General features: G+C 42.0%; 1 protein-coding gene across 1 annotated transcript; it reads right to left on the bottom strand.

Moving 5' to 3' along the window:
* Nucleotides 1-9,873: 9,873 nt before the first annotated feature.
* Nucleotides 9,874-11,229, bottom strand: MELLADRAFT_66848 (uncharacterized protein; the record flags this gene model as incomplete). The annotated part of the gene is made up of 4 exons (XM_007414926.1): nt 9,874-10,090; nt 10,111-10,139; nt 10,222-10,374; nt 11,152-11,229. The coding sequence occupies 4 exons, from the start codon at nt 11,227-11,229 to the stop codon at nt 9,874-9,876; spliced, it is 477 nt and encodes a 158-aa protein (XP_007414988.1).
* Between the last annotated feature and the right edge of the window lie 10,554 nt (nt 11,230-21,783).

Here is a 21,783-nt window from a genome sequence, read left to right as displayed (position 1 = left end):
ATATCAAAGCGGAAAAGTAACCGCTGCATACCGCTCTGAGAGGTGCCTGCGGGGCGTAAATTTGACCCGCCACGCTAATTTCCCAATCCGCTTCGTACATAATCTCAGAGGTAGAGCGGTGGCGGATCGGTTGGTAGATGAGCACCCAAAACTTTGTAGCGACGGCGGAGCGGACCGTCCCGCCCCCGCTCCGCATCCGCTTTTTGCAGCGGGTCGCTTCAAGTGTTGATTCCAGCAAGAAACTGGCAGACGAGACTGATGCCCCATGTGTTTAAGATGATAATTTTGTGAGCAAAGTATTTTTGTAATTTTTTGGAATTTTTAAGAGCAACAAATTTTGGAATACAAGTTGAAATGAAAGAATTTACTCCTCATTTTACACCATGTGCTGATCTCTTGCTGGAATGTGAGTTTGTTCCCCAGATTTACCTCCATACAACAGCTCCATCTCCTCCCATATACTTAATTGTGCTATTTTTGGGCAGAGCAACCCAAAGTGCTTGCATATCCTATTGCATTTGCGCTGGTATAGGAATTCTCCAAGCCTTTCCTTCCAGTGTTTCCATCGCACCAAGCCATACTGGGTTATGGGTGAAACAAACAGTCAGGCAAACATTTTGCATACAAGCACCAATCTACTTACTTGCTTGGATCCACAATCAAAAGGTCTGTCAATACCAAACCCACCCCCTGAAGATCCGCAACCATTCTTCTTACGTTATAGTGTTTATGATACCAATGACTGAGAGCTTGCATTACATCATTGACAAAAGGACTTTCAGAACCCCGGAGTTCAAAGTTGTGATTGCTGGTATACTTGCAGTATTGTGTAACATCAAGTACTTCTTCAAAGAAATAAGCACATTCAGTGGTAGCACCGCTTCCCGCATAGACCGGAAAGTTTTGAACCATTGGGAAAATAAAACACAGGATTGAGCAAGCTTGAAGAAAGTGTATTGATTCATTTGACTCACACAAATGTTGAAAAGAAGATTGAAGCCAATTGAAGAATACTAAAGAAGATCAAAGGAGATCGAGGGATATCAAAGATGATTGAAGATGATTGAAGATGATTGACGCCGATTGAAGAATACAAAAGAAGCAGGTTTAATCCAATTGAAGAGTACTAAAGAAGAATATTGAAGCCGATTGAAGAATACTAAAGAAGATTGAAGGTATCAAAGAAGATTACAGAAGATTGAAGCTGATTGACAAATACTAAAGAAGATGGAAGCCGATTGAAGAAGATTGAAGAATACTAAAGAAGATTGAAGCTTATAAAAGAAGATTACAGAAGATTGAAGCCGATCCAAGAAGATTGAAGTAGGGTGAAGCCAATCAACGAAGGGTGAAGAAGATGGAAGCCGATTGAAGAAGATAAAGAAGATGGAAGCTGATAAAAGAAGATTACAGAAGATTGAAGCCAATCCAAGAAAATTGAAGAAGGGTGAAGAAGATGGAAGACGATTGAAGAAGATAAAGAAGATTGAAGCTGATAAAAGAAGATTACAGAGGATCAAGCCGATCCAAGAAGATTGAAGAAGGGTGAAGACAATCAAAGAAGGATGAAGAAGAGTGACGACAATCAAAGAAGTTCAGTGTAGTGTAGGTTTTGTTGAACAAGGTGGATGGGTGGAGACTATGACAAAAGATGGATGAATGTGGATGAATGACTGGCCAATATAAGATGATCGGTGATGGTGTGTGGTGTATGGGTTGTGTGATTGGTTGAGAGGTAGAGAGGTAGAGAGGTGGTTTGTACAATTTTCATCATCTAATGTGAAGTTTTCATATTTGGGGTCTTCTTTTATGGTTTGTTAATTGTTGTTTTTTGATTATCGACATTTGTTTTTTGATTTTCGACTTTTGTTTTTTTTGATTTTTGAATTTTGTTTTCCTCTTTTGTGGCTTTCCTGGTACTTTTTGTGTCAATGCGACAATGGGGTGACAAATGTTGAGTTTCAAGTTGTCAATCTACTGAAATTTGGGCCGTAACCTGGTCTGAAAGTGGTTTGTGCCATGACTTTTACTCCAGTACAGGGGTCTTTGCCCTGTATTTGAATATTTTCTGTAGTTTTGTCTTTGATTTTTGAATTTCGCACCCGGAATGGTGATTTTGGATTTTGGATTTTGCAATTGTCACCTTGACACCTCTCGCATTCCGTATAGCCCTAACCTTTCAACGAAAGTAGGAGTATATCGAATTGATCTTGAAGAAGATGTGGTTCTACTAACTAAATAAGTTTGTAATGAGTTCATTAAATCAGTTTCATATAAGATTGATTTTGATGTGATAGATTAATTAATGCTTTAAGGAATTTGATTGAGTTTTTTAAAGGTTTTCTTGGTGGTGAGTTTCAGTCTTAATGATTTATGTATTGATTCTTGAGTTAATATGAGTGGTCATCAGATTCAGTTCGAGGCCATGAAGAAAGGAAGTGGGGTCAAGAAAAGCTGAGCCTAAGGGGGTCGGAGTCTTAGGTGTACAGCTTGTTAAGGGCTTAGGGGTTTAATCCAGTTTCGCCGAGAAACTGGGTTGTGCCTTTATTGTTATGATCCAGACGGCTTCATATGGATCGGAATCATTGCTAGCGGCGACATCTCTCCGGTCTTCAACACCACCCCGATTTGCAACACTACTCCTATGTCAGCCATCAAACAAGCCAAGGTTCTTCAGGAACTCAAGTTCCGGATTGGTAGCTATGAGGAGATGCAAGGGTATTTGATCAGCATTGATTAGAAAGTAGTCCGATGTCTTTCCTACGACTTGCCCATTGAGAAGTACTTCAAGTATTGCGACCTTGATGAACCCGGTATTGAGAATGATGTGAAGATTTCAGCCAGCCATGGAATCATTTCATCTTGCCAATTTTTATTCCCTGAAGTCTTAGATGCGAAGACTATTGCATCTTGAGGGATCAAATGGGACACTGCCATTGAATTGATGACCCAAAGCCGGGAATACTACACATACTTAGTTGTCATTGAAGAAGAACATCTTGAGCAACAAAGAACCTACGATGACAATATGGAATTCCTTTTCCAAAGTGAACTCCGAATCCCACCCCTTAACAAGGGGAAAGGCAAAGCTCAAGGATGACTTGTTTTCTGTTAAAGCAATCGTGTTTGTTTCAAAACGTTCCCTGTCATTTTTGTTCCCTATCAATTTGACACACTTCCCTTAGCCATTTAACACATTACTATTGAAAACATGTCATTTCCCTGCTTAAAAATCTACTCTTAAAAGGTTGTCACCGCTCTGCTAAAAGAAATCAATCCCCACTCTGTTTGTTCAAAGAAAGTAAAGGTCACCTTGCTGACCTGTGCCACTTTGGAGTGTTCTTCAGTGAGAATATGTGAGCGTGAGCGAGTGAGAATACAAATTTTTCGAAGAGAAATTTGTAAGTGAGATTGGCTATGAGTCCCTTGGGCATGGATTTCTGGAGCAAGTCACTTGCAGCCAACAAGACCAAACCAGGTTGTCTCGCTTTGTCCTTTTTTTCAATTTCTCCAGGTGGCCTCTTGGTTTATTTCACAATCACAATGACACTTACGTGCATAATATTACTTAATGAGACTGGGCACTTCAGGACTTCTCAAACAAAATCACTCAATAGCATTGTAATAGAAAGATTTCACACCGAGGGAACCATATTGCACGCAAACAAGGACATTACTTTTGCACACACTGGAGGACAATCGAGTATTGCACACAAGGGAGGGAAACGGAGTGCAACTTTGGTCTTTAAGTAAGTAAAGGTAAAGCTAATGATGGTATGCCTAATTCTGAGCCGCACAATTGTATTGTTGCCAATAGAGGTTAGTGGCGTATCCATTCTCTCATTTCAGTGTGGGCTCATTATTTTGAATGAGGTGATTACTTGTTTTGACCGCCTATTGGCGGTCAAAGGTAACTCACCCTGCTCTATCCTTGCCACGCTGGTGAGGATAGAGCTGTGTGGGAGAAGCCGAAAGGCCCGCCTCTCAGATGGTTTTACAAAACCAACTCTGAGAGCGGACTGCTTTCAGCTCAGCCCGCCCGCCCTCCAATTGGGTTTCGGGATGGGTTGTCCAACACCCCTACTACCAAGATAGGCTCGCGAAGTGACGTGCCGTCCTTGGCCTGAAGGACAACCCCAACTACGGGATGTCACCATACACACAGAGGAGGGGGGCTGGATAGTTATCAAGTAGGTATTTATAAATTAATCTTAACACCTAATGAATCAAAAACTTTATTGCCTCTAAAAACGTCTTTGTTGCCGACAAATCTTCATTTGTAAACACTTTTACATATCTCTTATCACTACACCAAATGTAATCTTTACCAGGCGGTAAAGATTACATTTGGTGTAGTGTATGCGAGTCAGATTTCCATCTACCCGCCTTCTTGAGCTTTTTCTCACTGGTCCCAAGGTTCGCCCGCAGTGACGCTCCTCCTATGCGAAAGGAGTGACCAGACCATGTCGTTACACTCAATGAACCCCAAGCTTCCTCTATCAACCTGATGAACGTGACCTTCTTTAACACTTTACCGCCTATTGCAAACAAGAAGTCATCGCGGTCGTCCGTTACATTCATTTCCATCAATCTGCGCATCGCCGCGACTGGATCTAACACGGATGGTTGTTCTTGTAAGTGTATGACTTGTACTTCTCCCGGTCCGGCAGTCTTTGCTTTCCTCAGATGAATCTCAGCCCAGTTTCCGGTTGTCGATGTACCAAACTTAACGTGTCTTCTCAACACTGCTCCGTCTTCTCTTGATTCCCTAAAGATCTCCCCTAATCTCATTAATCCCCAAAAGGCAATCATCGCTATCGCAGATACAAACTCATGTGTCTTTGAGCGACCTTCGCAGTAATCGAGTAGGGAGAATAGTTGTTGAACGGTGACGGGTTTCTTGTTCGCGGTGAGTAAGATCCCTTCTTCTTCCTTCTTAGTAGCTCGAATTAACAGTTTCATGATCGACTCATTTAACTTTATTTTCTTGACATGCTTTACCACGTGCCATGCTTGAATTCCATCAATGTACTTATTGATCGTCTTCGAAGCTATCTTCCTTTTAGGTTGAACTCCGACTACTACCCCTGATCGACCCGCCCATGTGATGAAGCCGTAGATGTCGTTACTTTGAATCCGCAGGCGTTCATCGAAGGTTTGTCCTTTTGATTCGATGTACTCAATGAACTTCGACAGTCCTGACGAGTAGCCTTTCAAGGTTGACTTTGCCCAACTGCTGGTAGCCATATGAACTCCGGTTCCAGAGGCTGTCATGAGCGCAGTGCCGAAATGACCCGGTGGATCTGACTTTGAGTCACCTCGGTTTTGGATGGGTTGTTTAGGCAATCAATAAGGTGGCATAGTTGAGGAGTTTATTGAACAATCTCAAGGTCTGGAGGGGTCCAGAGGTTCCATCCTTCCATCCCCGTATGGACTGTGGTACAAGGTGTCTTGGGTCGGTCGCTTACGGGTAATAACTCCCTTCACCTTACTCTCCAGCGAGGCGTCAAAGTGTCACTTCTCACTCTCCGTCGATCACGACCTTCTCTTTCCACTAGTTTTTTCCCTCAGCTCTCCCTTTTGTTACCTCTTCTCTCCTCTTGGAGTCTTCAGCTTGCGTTTGCATCCTATATAGGGCTTCGAGTCTCAGTCATGGGCCAAAAAACGACTTTGTCTCACTGGTCTCAAACGTAACAACTTCACCTTATCAGTCTCAAGCACACTCTAACAATATACATTTCAGGTTTGTACAATAAAAGGTTTTAAGTCATCTGGAATGTCTACTGTCATCTTGTCCCATGTTTTCTTGGTGGAGTCAAAGCCTCTCGACAATGCGTCGGCGGCATTATCTTCTGACTTGACACGTTTTGCTTCAATCGCACTGTTGTGAGCCAAAAGGTCCTTCTGAATAACCTTCCACTCTCTATTTACCAGAGGATCTTGTGATTTCCCGTTGTTCACTGCGCCTTCTGACACGGTGTTATCGGTTAAGGCTAGGTAAGTGTTTCCTTCTACCTTTCTTAGTTTCTTCACCATCATCCAGCCGATCCTGATTGCGATTGTTTCCGCCCAGGCAATACCTCTCCTTGTTCCATCTCGTTCCGCCGCATCCCAGCCTTTCTTCAGTTTAAACCAAGACCAATGTTTCCCCACAATTATCCCTAAACCATAGGATGTTGATGCATCTCCCACCCACCCGATTGTTTGCGTTTCCGGTTTTGGAATTACTCGAAGTGGGTTCGCCGTCTGCAGAGTCTCCTTCCATATATTTAGGTCCTCCCTAACTTCTTCTGGTATTTCTCGTAAGGCGTATTTGTGCTTCCATTGTTGTAACAACCGATATATTGCTGCGCAGTACACTTTCATTTGTGGAAAGACGTACGCTGTGTGTTGCAACCGTCCTACAAGTTTTTCCGTCTCCTTGAAGGACTGCTTAGTTTCCAGTAAGTACTCCTCGATTTGACTTATGCGTAGCTTGATTTTGTCTTTTGGTAAGCTGACTGTTTTATTTTCTCCGTTCCATTCAAAACCCAGATACTTTTGGACGTAATCAAATTCTTGCCACTTTTCCTCGTTTGTCGCCACACCCATTCTTTCACTTTCTTGCACAATGTCTATCATTTGTCCTGCATGGGTGTCTTCAACGGGTTTCACGAATAATGTATCATCTACCCAGCGGAAACCGGCTAACATGTCAAACTTCTTTACCATTACCTCTTTCCAGGTTTCTGCCGCCCATCCGAACGTGCCGCAACCTGATACCCCGCCAAATTGCACCCTTGTATCCAACAACACTTCGTTGTTGAAGTCCAGTACCGTCAAAAAACGCCACTGATCCATCGCTACCGGAATTTGTCGGTAAGCTTTGGCCCAGTCGAAGATCCCCAACAACAGTTTTTCCTTATACCGTATGAAGAACCAAGCTACCTTCTTGAAATTGTCCCAAGAGGTTTCAAAATCCTCCTTATCCACATTCTTGTTCACTGATTCGATGTTTTGTATATGTCTAGGGTACGACAAGTCGCTTATAGGACGGAACGATCCGTCCCCATTTACAACTGCGCCTAACGGGTTTGTCCTGAAGAAACCAATTTGGCGAAAGACCTCCTCTTGCGGCCAAGGGCCATACATCCTCCCCGCTAATAGCTCTTTCTTGAAGCTTGCCTCTATTTTATCTTTTGCTTGTCTTGCTGACGAATGATTTGGCGGGCAATAGAAGCGATGTGAGGGTACGGTTGCGTTTTCTATTCCCTGCGAGAAACCAGTCTCAAACATTTGTAGTATGTGTTTGTGTTTCTGATACAAACCTGTGCTTCTCAAGACTTCTTCCCAAACCGTTAGATTCATTTCGTAGGACGAAGATTTAGGCCAGCTCTTTACATCCTCTCCTCTGCAATTGAAGGTGGCCCGACGTCTCCGATCAGAATGATTGTCTTCTTCTCTCAAGGTTGTCTGACTAAGATCTGGGGGTGAGGGGGAATTAGAAGGGGCGGCGAATGCGCTGTTTCAGGTTTTTGGCGCAAGCAAGGCAAAGACACATCCACACATACGGCGTGGTTGTATTGGACCAGTATCAGTCTACCATAAAAGGTACTGCATTTCATATACAACATTTGGTTTTAACCACCACAGCTTATGGTCGCTTCCATTTCCCGTCTGCGCCTTTCTTGTCGTAACGCCTCTCGGGGCTCCTGCTGCGCTCTCTCTTCTTCTCGTCTCCCCATCTTGGGCCTCTCGTGTCTTGGTCTTTCTCTCTACTCCATGTTTGGCCTCCACGGTTTCTTCTGCCTCCCCCGTTCCCGCGATACGTACTCGTGCTAGCATGACAATTTGTGTTGGTGTTTGTATTATGAAAACTACTGACCGTGTTGTAGCTTGTGCTTGCTACTGGTTTAGACGACGATGTTTTTGTTTGATTGGTACTAGCCAATTGGGCGGCGGGCGCCGCCATGTCAAGCTCTGAAAACAATGTTGCTTTTAGCTGTTTCCAATGCTATCCAAGCTGACTGATGTGAGCAATAATGCATGCTCCTTTAAAGCCAGGCGTACCAACATCAGGGGTTTTATTTGTTCAAGAGCTGTAGCACACTATTGGGCGTGATCATGTTAATTTTGTCATTTGAAACATACTATTGAGCTTCATGCCATTCAAAGCCTTTGATCAATATAGAATGGGGAGCTCATTATTTATTTTGGGCATTTCTAAGACAATGCCTCTGACATCAGACAATTCACCCAAAGCATCCAAGCTGATAATCTTCCTGTCAAATGTAGAGAACGTTTTGCACGGTCTGAAACTTTGAGATTTGATCACATAGATAGGGAATGATCATTGTGTTAGAGATCAATATTTCCTATGGTTTTAGGTCTCTGAAGAACCATAAGACCAGTTTCTGGATGTGGAACATCTTGTATCATTTTCTTTTTCTTCTTGACCATTGTCAGAACTATCAAGAGACCTGAAAATCAGAATCCAAAGTGCAAATGGTAAGACCAGATTTTGGATGCTGACAACAAATTTCAAGACGGCAGCGTTTATGTGAAACCATACATATAAAAATGGTGATAGAGAGCTTTTGTTTTCTGAAGTGAATTCAATCACATCTTTGTATATTGAAAAAGTGATCCAAAGCTTGAATTGAATGTGGGTTAGGATATCAAGTTTCCAATGAATCAGTTCAATCAATTGTTGGGCATAATTTTTACATAACCAATCAGCATCTGCATCAGGTTTTATAAAAAGTATGATCAGCTCCAGACTTTTTCAAAATTCACAACTTGGAAAGTGAGTGGAATTTGGTAAAATCCAATCATTCATAGATTGGAATCAAATCAAAATTTGTCATTTTAAATCGAGTTTCTTAGCTCTGGACTGAGATCTCAGTCTTGATATGATATCGCCTAGAAGCCTTGAATTGGTCTGGTTGGTAGCCAGTCTGATTTGGATAGATATGATCATGTAAGGAGTTGGAGTGCTGTGTTTGTTAATTTGTAATAAGGAGAATGAGGGAGAGTTCATCAAAGAAGTTGTTGAAGATGTCCTACCTTTGACAATTTTAATTAGGTTGATATGGGGATGACAATAATATCACACCAATCAAAGCAGTTTTTATTTGAGAATCAAACCAAGTTATGAACAACCTGTCATGGTATTTTTTGATATGGTAAAAAGAAGGTAAAATAACAAAACCAAATCAGTTGCTTGAATTCTAAAGACAGGAAAAAAAGGGAAAAAATTCAACTGAATGCATTCATTTTCAATCCTTCTAATTGTAACCCAATCATTCCCAAACTTTTGATTACTCAATGGTTTTAACTCAATTTTGATACAAAAACTTCTCCAACTCAGTTGGACTTTCCCATAGATTTCATCTTTGGATTTTCTTTTGAAATCAAAGACCTTCTAGGAATAGATGCCAAAGTTAAAAATTTGGATGATGATGATGATACTGTTGTTGTTGTTAGATTCAATTGTTTTTATTTGATTTCAATTTCTGCTCTGTTTTTTGGTTGATGGTCTTGGTTCACCCTTATTTGGATGAGTCTGATTCAAAACTCTATTTGTTGGAACTGATTCAAAACTCCATCTAATTATTCTAATGCAATATCATGATCTCCTTCATCAATCACTTATCAATCATCAGTTTCAAATCCATCAAAAGATGAAATGTGTTCATGCTTCATCAAGTTCATACATTTTTATAATTTGATTTCAATTTAAATCACATCCTGATTCTGATTTTGATAGGCTTACCATTGGTTTACATTTACTTTGATCTTCTGATGAATTTTCTTCAAGTGCTTTGAATGATAATTCTCCTCCACTTTGTGTGTTGCAAAGTGATGTAAATCCTACTTTATCAGCTGAAAGGTTCATGATTGATCTAGTGCTCCTTGTGGTTGATCGGCTGGTCTTTCAATCATGATGTGTTCTTCATTCAAATGATTAAAAAATTTGTAAACTTCATCTTCATCCATGTCATCTTCTTCTTCAATTTCATCATCAGATCCTCCTTTCCATCCAAAATTGTCTTCTCCTTCATTTCCTTCTCTACTAACCTTTTCAATTTTTTCTTTTTCTTTGACAGTCCTTCAGTTCCTTCTTCATACCTGTTACTAAAATATGTATGTGAGAAACTCTGATAACCAAATCAAATTAACCAAGTCAACTTTCTTTCTTTCCTTTCATGATATATATATATATATATATTCCCCACATACCTGATCTACATTCACATCTTTGATTCCTGATTCAGCAAGCTCTTCAAACCCAATCGCATCATCCTCAATCTTACCTAATTCGGGAACCAAAGACCTATGATCTGCATTAGTTTTCTCAATCTTATCATGTAAAGAAAGTTGATTGTGAGGTGTCTGAAGATTCTGATAGCGAGAAAAATCAAGAGGCGCTGAAACCGAAAGGGCCTCTTTGCAACAATGGAAGCGATCGCTGAAAAGGAGGCTGAAGAAGCGGATTAACTTTCTGAGCTCCAAACAAAGGCTGAGGAAGAAGCGGATTCAATATCGAAGAAAAGACGTGAACGACAGAGAACCATCGAAGCTGACATGGAATCTGAGAACGCAGGAGGACTTTTTGGCAATGCTGTTATATCGTATTCGTCAGACCGATCAATATCCTTGAACTTGAAGCATTCGGCTCTCAATCAACATGAAAGGATCTGTAAACATAATAAAACAGATGGTCAGATCAATAAATCAAAAATGAAATAGTGGTTAAGAGCTTACCAGTGATGATAGAAGAATCCAAATCCATAAAAGCTGATTGGTCATCGGAAATATGGATCGAATCAATTAAGCTATCAATGGTTTGTTTAATGAAGATGCTTTAATCTATACATAAAAACAGATGTTAATAATTAAGTAAGTTTGTAAGAGAGAGAGATAAAGAGAGGATTGACTTGGTTTGAAACTGTCAAATAGTTTTGAATGGTTGGAACATTCTTGTAGATTTTGGATTGTGAAATTTATTGAATCATTTATTGGTAATGAGTCATGACCCTCAAATTTCTTCCTCAAAGGCTAAAATCAAAGTCTTCGAGAAAAACAATAGAACTAAAGATCAGTACTTTTTGGTTGGTTAAAGTTTCCACAAATGAGTATTTTCGAGATCATTTTCAAAGAGATTCATACCTGACCAACCATTTGCACCACGAACGTCGAATCCATCAAAATATGTAGAATACTTTTTCTACTGTGAATCTCACCCATTGAGATTCGTGCAGAGACTCATCATTATTCCCATCCTAAAGAGTTGCATCTGAATGGAATTTTTCAGATATTCTTTGGCTTCTTTTGTATTTGAAATCGATCCAAGTTTCCCTGATAATGACATTCTTCACCACTTTGCTGAATAAATTGATGATTGAAGTGAGATTGATGCCAGTTAGTATTTTATTGAGTGTGTTGCTGAATGATTTGGATCGTGGTCTATGTTGGCAGTGATAGTAATTGTAGATCTCCATTCGAATATGGTGCAAAGTGTTTTTGTAAACCTATTGTTACACCCTGTAACAAGCCCTTCTGCATGGTCTTTAGCAACTGTTTTGAACGGAAAGGAAATTTCATTTATTAGTTGGTGAATAAATAAGTTTGTTTGATTTCGAAATCTAACTGACAGGTGCTCATTAAAGTCCCCACACCTTGTGATCGTGAATTTTGCATGAAAGAAGGAGGATGCAAAGTTTAATCAATAAAGGGTGTTGGAGCTTTGAGGTTTGAGCAATCCAATACTCAACAATGAATTAACTCACTTGCGTGAATACCTGAATTATTCAACTAAAGAAGTATGAGATCAGTCCCTTTGAAAACGATGAGGACAAGGTATAGGATGAATGAAACATACCGGCTTGTTTTGAATTCTCTTGACTGTTTTCCTCATCATCATGAAAAGTTGATTGCGCTGGACTTGATTGTTTTATATATTCACTTAATAAGGGTAAAGAAACAACATATTGTACAATAAAAGCATTCGAGAAGAAAATCGTTGATGATTGGAATAACACGATTTTCTGGATGATCGATAACGAGCCAATTGAAATTGGTTGCCTCTGAACAATCCAACAGAAATGAAGAAGGTATACCAGCTGAATAGACAACACAAAGCAAGGCGTAGGAGACATAAGATGAGATCAGCTTGGGTTGAAGTAATTTGATTGCACCCAATTCACACTTACACATCCATGTCCTAGAACACTCCACCGGGTACGACATGAGGGTAAGGTAAATAACAACTAGTATGTTCATCTTCCTGAATAGGATAAGATATGAACTTAATCGAGATCACCAAGTGGGTTTGAACTTGAAATTGAAGATTTGATCTGAGTTAAAGGTTGACTGGAGTGAATGTATAATAACTGATGATTTGGAATATTAGGATCATTGATAAGATCAAGGACAGGTAAGTTGGAAAGTAAAAGGGATAACCATTTGAGAGTGATGTGATTCGATAGCTGATTAAGTTGAGATTGAGCCGCCAAGTTTTGATCTGAAGGTAATGATGGTGTACTGATTCGGCTATTGATTTGACTATCAGATGGAGTGGATACAGAAAAAGTTTGAAGTTTGAAGTAAAAAAATGGCATCTTTCTATTAGAAGTCTTGATGATATTGCTTGAACGAGCAGCAGCTGACTCAAGTAATGTCGGGTTTCTGAAATTAAAGAAACAGATCATTCTAAATGATGATGGCATGAGGCAAAATTGTCAGGATTTTGATGAAATTGGGGCTGGTAGTCTTGTGCTTGATCTTCTTTGTCTTTGTCTGCTTCTGATCTTGAACATGATGATTGTTTTCAAGAAATTGATTGAAAGCTGACATAAGAAAACTAAACAATTCGAAAATCCTGTATAATTCTAGAATAATTTTGAGTTGATGAGCTTGCAAAAGACTCATTTGACAAATGATATGATTTAACGACCAGTTTTGATTTGGCTATTGATTTGGTGAAACACAGGGACCTTCTGACATCTTATTTGTTTGATTTCTTCATTGAACCTTGGGTGAGAAAAGGTACTGATCGGTGGCATGTGTTGAGGAATCAATTAAGATTCATCAGGTTTAGATTGAGAATCTTTTGTTTTTGATGATCATTATTGAAATTGAGAATCGAATGCACTCGAGCTATATAGGATAACCTATGGCTGAAGTAGCAAATGCTGAATTACATATGGAAATAAATGTCACCCAATAGGGTGAGACACGTGAAAGTTGCCTGCACCAGTTCTCCAATGAAAGATATGATTACCTGAAAGCCACTTGTGCTGGTTGTCCGATGAAATAGACAATTACCATGCCAACATGGCATGGCAAATCCCGTGTTGCTACGATTCCTACAGCAAATCAATTCCATGATTGGTAAGTCGCTGTGCGTTTTGAAGACGTATGGATAGTGAGTGTAAATATCAATTGCTTTGGCCACGTTGAACTGACGGTATAATATACTGCGCGTCTGTTGGCAAATGAGGTATCATAGATAGAGGTTCTTGATTACGTTCAGTATGACACACAGGCGGCCGCATACTGGTGGTGTGACACATGTTAATTCGATCGCAATGTGTGGAACGGATTGGTTGGGGATATAGAGGCGGCAAGGAATTGTTTGTGAAAGACGTTTGTGATTGAAGGATGATTGGAGGGATGATTTATTGGTATGACTGGTGCCAAGATGTGTGTTGATAATGATGGAGGATGTTGCGAAGTTGGAGAGATCGATGCGAGGGAAAGTTTCCGGTTGATTTCGGACTTGAGTCCAAAACTAATTGTAGGGGGAGCGACGGATACTTGTGTATTTTGTTGAGGTTTTGTAAGCGAAGTGGCTTTGGGATTAAATGTTATGATAAGGGCAGATGTTGGCTTTTGGACCGTTTTCCGCGTATGGATTGGTGCGGTAATGTCTCTCGTTGTAGCTCTCCGCTTTCGTTTTTGCTTGAGCTAACAGATGATCCTGCAATTCCGCCCAATTCCGCATGGAATTATCAATGGTTTCTCTCATAACCCCCTGTCTCATCAATCGACAGTACCTTAATGCCACCATCCAACCATAATCTTTCCGTAGCTGTTTCACAATCACCATGTGACTTTTGAATCGATCCGCTACCGGGCCCCAATCCTGATCTCTTAAATGGACGCACATCAACTCCATACAGTTGCTCCAGGCTTCGAAGTCCATTGTAAGTTCCTCCCTTGGACCTTCTCCACCGTACAACCTTTTCTCTTTCTCTGCCTTATCTTCTGACTTTGGCGGTAGCAAGGACCAAGCCATTTGATCTCGAATCAAAAATTCCTCGTCGAAGACTGGCAGAGGGATGAAGGACTTAAGACCTTTCAATTTCACTGTTAAGTGGGGGGAGAGTGGAGTGATGGCGTCTCCCATCTTAGCTGGACCTGATCGTAGCACTTGACCGTTGTGGATCATATCGCCATTCGACAAGGTGAGAGATCCTTTCTTGGATGCTAACAGTGACTTCGCTTTGTCTGACTCTTCTTGACTTTTACAGCCATGGAACCATTCTGTGGTTTGGTCTGGAGCTGGGTTGGATTTGGAGGGGGCTGGGAGGGTTCCGTCTAGCTGAGGTTGGCGCTGAGTTTCCATAACAAACGTTACACTTGGAGCTTTTGGGTGTGGTTCAGCTACCAAGAATGACCTGACGTTGGCTTTGTCGTCTGAAGACTTCGATGAATCTTTGTCCATCACGTAAAGATTTTCACGTTCCTTCTCTCCGTCCTCCTGATTTAGCCGCTGAGTTAAGCGTCTCGCTCCCGCCTCATCATTGAAATCGTAGGCGTCTTGGATCAGCTCTACGAGGGCCTCTTGTCTAGCCTCTGGAAACGTCAATCAAGGGAAAATTCCATCCGACCATCAGTTTCCGGATTTCCTTATCGATCTTTCGAACTTTAGAAAAAGGAGGGGGTTTGTGGTTCTCGTAAAGGAGTTCTGCGTATTGTAAGCCCGAGTTGACTGGGTCCAATTATAAGCCAGACCAGGCAAGGTGTCTACTGTAAGCCGACCCAGGCTGGGCGCCTATTAGTAGCCGGGCCAGGCTTTAACGTCCTCCTGATTCGTTTTTGTCCGACTGAACTTATCTCGCAGGGTTTGAAAGGAGAAGGAAGTGTAGAGGGAGAAATAGAAGGTGCATCGATACATTAGTGAGTGTTACCTTACCTTTCCTGATCCTATCACTTATTTCATCGGTAACCCTCTGATCATCACTTCGATCTTGCTCATCTTCTACTTCTTCCCTAATTCCTCCCCATTCTTCATCTTCCTCTCTAATATCTTGATTTCGCCGCGGTACGTGCAATCGATTTTCTTCACTTTCTTGATTTTCCAATCTGGCTTCGTTCTGCCTGTCTTGACAATTTCTTCTTGGTGTTACTAGTCTTTCCTCTAACTGGGCTCCCGTTGCTGCTGCTTCGGCCCTAGTCAATCTACGTTGTCAATTATTTGCAGCCATGTTTATTTGATTTCTGAGTGCCATTCTGTTTATAGTTGAACTATTTGAGCTTTTAAACTAATTTGTCTTTAAATAGATGTTTTTCTTTTTAAATGAGATTTGTATGACAATTATCTTGCTTGAAATCAAAAGACAAGTTCTAGAGCAGAAGCAAATGAGCACGGCTGAAATAGTTGTTGTGGAAAGGACTAATAGGGAATAGTGTGAAGATGAGGAAGGTTAGAGTTTGAAATCTCTAGATCTGGGATTTTAAATTCTAACCTTGGAAATCTCAATGGTTTGACCTGTCACACATTTGCCCTTAGCCTTTCACACAAATGGACTATGTCACCACTACGTGCCTTGTGGTGTCTTCAAGCCACAGTAAGCAATAAGGGGCTGTAACAGCCTGCGTGTCTACTCCTCCATCGGTAGTGTAAGTGGTTTCAGTGCTCAAGCTCTCCGCTGGTTATGAACAGCGCTGTCGGGCCTCTATGCGAATCCCTCCACCCGCTGTCCTTGCTAGGCTGTGTCGAAATTCGAGGAGGAGGTGAGTGGGTTGGGGGGGGCCCTCGGGGCCTCTCTCGGGGTTTCACTCGACCCTGGGGGTAACACATCCCATTTGGGTAATTGAGCAAAAGTGAGAGGCCTGAAGGGGGGATTCATACCGATGCTGAGGCTGGGAGCTGTCAGAACCGGGAGGAGGGTGGGTGTTGAAATTTGATGAATGATCAAAGTTTAGCATTTGAGCTCTCGCAAAGTGTGTGGTATCGTATCTGGAAGTCTGAGGATTTTCTGTATCAGAAATTCTCTAGTCCAGATGGTTCGGATACATAACGTTAAGTCCGTTATGTATCTTGCGCTACTACCACTCCTACACACCCGGCCCCGTAGACAGTGGTCCAACCTGTGTGCCTTGCCTGAACCACCCATCTACTCCTCTGTGGGTAGTGTAAGTGGTTTCAGAGCTCAAGCTCTCCGCTGGTTATGGACAGCGCTGTCGGGCCTCTATGCAAATCCCTCCATCTGCCGTCCTTGCTAGGCTGTGTCAAAAGTCTAGGAGGAGGTGAGTGGGTTGGGGGGGCCCTCAGGGCGTCTCCCGGGGTTTCGCTTGACCCTGGGGGTAACACATCCCATTTGAATAATCGAGAAAAAGTGAGAGGCCTGAGGGGGGGATTCATACCAATGCTGAGGCTGGGAGCTGTCAGACCTCTCTCTCTGGGCAGCGTGTTCAGGGTCCTGACAAGCCCCCATCCTCTGTGCTTGGTGCCCCCTGTACGACTCTTGTGCGACTTTTGATCAGCTTTTACGCGACTGTACGCTGTACAAACGGGAGATCTCACTCAACTGAACTTTATTCACATTCATTCGGTCACACTTTAACTTGCATCTACAGCCACAATTACGTATCTCAATTCTTTAGCATGTGTAGTACCTCAAGTGTTTCTTTCTTCGTTTCCTGGAAGGGACCAAGTAAGGCACGTCTTGGTGCATGTGTCCACTATCTGTGTAAACAAGGTGACATGTAAAATAACATGTCACATAGCGGCATGCGAAGTTAGAGCTAGAGAGTTACTAGTAATCTCCTAGTCTTCCCGAGAACTTCGCACTCCAGGTTTACCTCTCAAAGTCAATCGATTCGAATTCTTTCGAAGTCAACTCTATTTAGTTTGAGGTAGTTTTCTTTTAAAATTAATCAATCGTTAATCCGATAATCAATTGTTAATCCGATAATCAATCGTTAATCCGATAATCAATCGTTAATCCAAATCACGAACAAAGAAGAAAGAAAGAAATTACAAAATCGAGTTTAAGAAATGTCTTTTCAAAATCAATTGAATCAAACTGAAGAAAATTTAGGTAGAAGATTGACTAGAGCAGGAGCAGCCGCAACGGGATTGAGACCTGGCCATCGACTCTTGACCCCACGCAGAAGAGCGAATAAAAGGAACGGAGACAGGCAGAGCAACGCTTCGCGTGGAACTCCGACTCATGCAAACGGAGGAATACCGAAACAAGGACAGAGACCTAGAGGGATCAGAAAGACTAGAGAAAGAGCGAGAGCGGAGTTCGTTAATAGAGAAGTCAGTCAAGAAGCCAACCAAAGAGAAGGTAACGAGATGGAGGAGTGGGGAGGAATTGGAACGTTAGAAGGAGAAGACAGTGGAAAGAGCTCAGATGAAGAGGAGGAAGAGGGAGAGAAAAGAGAAACTCAACTTGGTAAGTCTTCTACCTACAAATCAGTTCTCTAAATCAATTTCCATTTTTCCTTTGCTTCCATTACCTGAACCCCTCCTTCCGAGAAAAAATCAATATCACTTTCTCTTCACCAAAATCTGCATCTTTCTTTTCACGGGGACCCATGTCTTGTGATTCAGGGTTTCCGTCCTTCCATTCTTGTTCAGAACACTTCCAAGGATAAACCTCAAAGTTCTTCTTGTCGGAAAACACAATTTCCTATTTAAGTTAAAGCACAAAGACTTGACAGGGTCACTTCGATATAAAGCACAGACCCTGTTCGAGAAGTGGAAAGTTACGTCTTTTGTTTTAGTTTTGTTTTCAAGTGTGATTTAGGATAGAGACAGATTAAAAGGGAAGGACGTACCGTCAAGAAAGCCTGGTCCGGCTAAGAATAGGTGCCCAGCCTGGCCCGGCTAACAATAGGAGCCCAGCCTGGCCCGGCTCAAAATAGGTGTCCCAGCCTGGATCGGCTAAGAATAGATACCCAGCCTAACCCGGCTCACAATAGGAGGTCACCAGGTCTATATATATTGAAAGACTGTAGAAATCCAAAGAATTCGAAAGGCGTAGAGTCAGGAAACAGAAAGGAGAACAAGAGATCAGGATCTGACAAAAGAATTCCTTATTTCACCCAACTCGGAACCAACTACAGCATCGAGACGTATCGCGTTGGGAGCATTGATCCAGGACGCATATGCTAGAGGAGATGACCAAGAAGCGACGATGCTATTGAATGTCCTGAACAAAGAAGCTCCACCTAAGGACCATCAACCTAAAGAACGACAGACGGAATACGTGGTAGATGAAGACGATACGCAAAGCAACAAATCAGTGTCGGTAGCGTTTGTTAGAGAAGTGATTCCTAAATCAGTTCACACACCGATGGAAGAGACTCCGGTCAAAGTCAGACCAACAAAGCAACAAAACCAAATTGCAAATGAACCCGCGGTACAACAAGAACCAGCTTGACTCTTGAAGGAAGAAGCTTTGAAGGAGCTCAGACAAAGCGTTTGCCATCATGTCGTCAAAGAAAGGGTCACTGGAGTTAGCCAACGGAGACGTCATCCATAACGGCAGAATTCTAAGAGGCGGAAATGCTCAAATGACTGAATCGCTTGCTCCGCTTTCGCCTGGTTTGACAATCATCTTAAAAGGCCTTACGTCGTATATTCAATTGACAGTTTTCAATGAGGAATGGCTGATTAAAGACCAGAAGGCGTGGTCAACCCGGACTACAAAATCAGATAAAAAGGAGTCAGGAGAAGCTAGAATTTACGGAGGGGAAGCTCCGGTAGAAGAACTGACCATAGATTATGAAGTGTGGGGGGATTGTATGGAGTTGTTTTGTACTCACTTAGTTTCTTGTGGTTGGAAGCCGGTTGCGGAGAAATTGGAAGGACATATAGCAGTGGTGAAAAAACTCAGGAAAGACTTTGGCTGGATGGTAGCATTAAGATATTGCAAGTTAGTGCGACAAGGCGTGATGAGAGAAACGGTGGATAAATCAATTGGTAATTATGCAGAACTCCAAGAAGTTTTACTTACGGAGGCGAAGACCACGGCGGAAAGCTTCAACGAGAGACATTTTAAGACCAACCCGTACGCTCCTGGAAGACCAAAAGCAAACATATGTCCGTTAACGAATAAGTCAACATCGTCGACAGCTCAAACGACCTCTACATCAACCACAGAGAAAAGACACGCTTACAGTAGTTATAAAGGAAATGGGAAACGAGGAAAAGGTGGCTACAGAGGTAGGCAAGACGAAGGTAGAAATTGGAGGAAAGACAATCGGTTCGCAAACGATTGTTATGCTAGTCGTAGAGACAGAAGTAGAAGCCCAGATAGACGGGACAAAAATGGAAACCCGGTAAAGGGTAAAAGAGCGTGAGCCTATGGAACCAAAAAACTTTTGCTGAAAATGAACTGAAATGTTGTATGACACGTTAGTGCCTAAGCTTGGGAGTTGACTGACGCCTGTGAAACCGTTCAACCCCTCTTCCCTCCTTTTTGCCTTATCCAAAAATTATTCCACTATTCTTTAAAAACCGCGGAAATGTCTTAGCCGTCGTGATGAAACGGAAACTGATGGAAGAATTACTTCTTCAAGTTTAACACCAGAGGGTAGCAAGAAGCCATCAAACCGGAAAAGAGCTAAGTCTGATGTGGTGGAAAGTCCACGCCAGGTAGCTCAGAAAGGCAGAGTATGGCCGAAAGGTCCCTCCTGAGAAATGAACTTGAAGGTGTGGAAGAAAGAATTAAAGAAATACGGAATAGAGGTGAAATACAAGCATATCTTGCGCGGTTTTAAGGAAGGCTTCAGTCAAGGTATAAAAAATGCCGAAGTTAAAGGCTTGAAGTACTACTGTCCGGAGAATCATACATCAGCTTTAAACGCGAAAGACAAGATTGAGGAAAACATAGAAAAAGAAATAGAAAGAGGAAGGATGTTTGGACCATGGACAAAAGAGGAAGCTTACCAGAAATTAGGTTTCTTTCGGAAAAATCCTTTAGGAGCAGTGATAAATGGCGATGGATCCTTTAGACCGATAAGTAATTTATCTTACCCGAAAAATGACCCTGATATCGAATCCGTAAACCTGAGAGTAGACAAGGACGACTTCGAAACTTCGTGGGACAACTTTAAGACGGTAGCCTGGTTCATAACTGAATATAAGGGAAGATTAGTTCTTGGAGTATTCGACTGGGCCAAAGCCTATCGCCAGATACCTGTAGCGATGGATCAATGGCACTTCTTGATGGTGTTAGGCTTCAATAACATGGTTTACGTGGACACAAGGGTACAATTCGGGGGAGTAGGTGGATGCGGTACCTTTGGTGAAGCCGCAGAAGCGTGGAAAGAATTAATGATAAGGAAGTTCAACTTACTGAAGGGGTTCCGTTGGGTAGACGACACGCTCTTTGTTAAACCTGCGGACGGAACTAACCCAGCAACAATGAGGGACATAGCGATGGAGAGTCAAAGGATGGGAGTAGAAACAAATGAGAAGAAATGGAGAGAGTTTGATGTAGAGCAGAAGTATTTGGGTTTCATTTGGAATGGGGAAAATAAAACAGTTAGATTACCCGAGGAATAAAAAACCTGAGGATGCAACAGATAGAAGAATACTTACAAGAAGATAAACAATCTCTCAAGAAGACAGAGGTCCTGAGCGGACAGTTGAACCACATAACGTTTGTATTTCCGCAAATGCGGGTGTATTGCTTGGCGATATATAGGTTGATGAAGACCTGGGGAAACAAATTTGCCTTAAGAACTGTTCCACAAGAAGTTCGTGAAGATTTAGGAATTTGGATGGAGACACTACGAAAATCAAATCCCTTACGAATTATACTGATTCCGGAAGTAAGGAACGTAGGTTGGGTTGGAGACGCGTCGACGTCGTTCAGAATAGGGATTATAGTGGGGGAGAAATGGTCACAGTTCAAGTTGAAGACAGACTGGAGACGGCTAGAAGATAACGGTGATAGACGTGGGATAGCATGGGCAGAAACGGTAGCTGTCAGGTTTGGTTTGCTGATGGTAGAACAACTCGAGAAGGTAGAAGGACAAAATTACCTGGTGTTGACCGATAACACAGTCACCGAAAACGCAGTGGTCAACGGAAAATCAAAAGATCCTTTGGTGAACGCCAAGTGGAAGAGGATTCAAGGAAGGCTAATTGAAAAGCAATATGTGATTACAGCAAAGAGGGTGGTGTCAGCTGATAACGCAGCAGACGCGTTGTCAAGAGGGAAAAGATCTAATAAAAGGAAAGAAGACCAACTACGGTTAACCCTCCGAAGTGATTTGAAGGAATTCTTAATCCAAATGAAATGAATCGTCCCATTGAGCCAAAACCACATGGAAACATGAAGAGCTCATAGAGCCTAAAACATGAGCTTTTGTGAGTATAGGCCTGCCAAAGACCTTATGAGAGAGAGTCGTACTTGACAACAGTTGAAAGTCTCAAAAGGCTAAATAAAGGTAGAGAATAAAAGTAAGTTCGAGGAAAGTCCACGAGAATGTGCCCAACAGAAACCTTGAGAGAGAGGGTTGTCCAAGACAACATCTGTGAGTTTGCGGTAC

The sequence above is a fragment of the Melampsora larici-populina genome (genome assembly GCF_000204055.1).
Source record: "Melampsora larici-populina 98AG31 unplaced genomic scaffold MELLAscaffold_47, whole genome shotgun sequence".
Taxonomy (NCBI): Eukaryota; Fungi; Basidiomycota; class Pucciniomycetes; order Pucciniales; family Melampsoraceae; genus Melampsora; species Melampsora laricis-populina.
The sequence above is the reverse complement of the archived record's forward strand: the minus strand, read 5'-3'. Positions and strand labels throughout refer to the sequence as shown.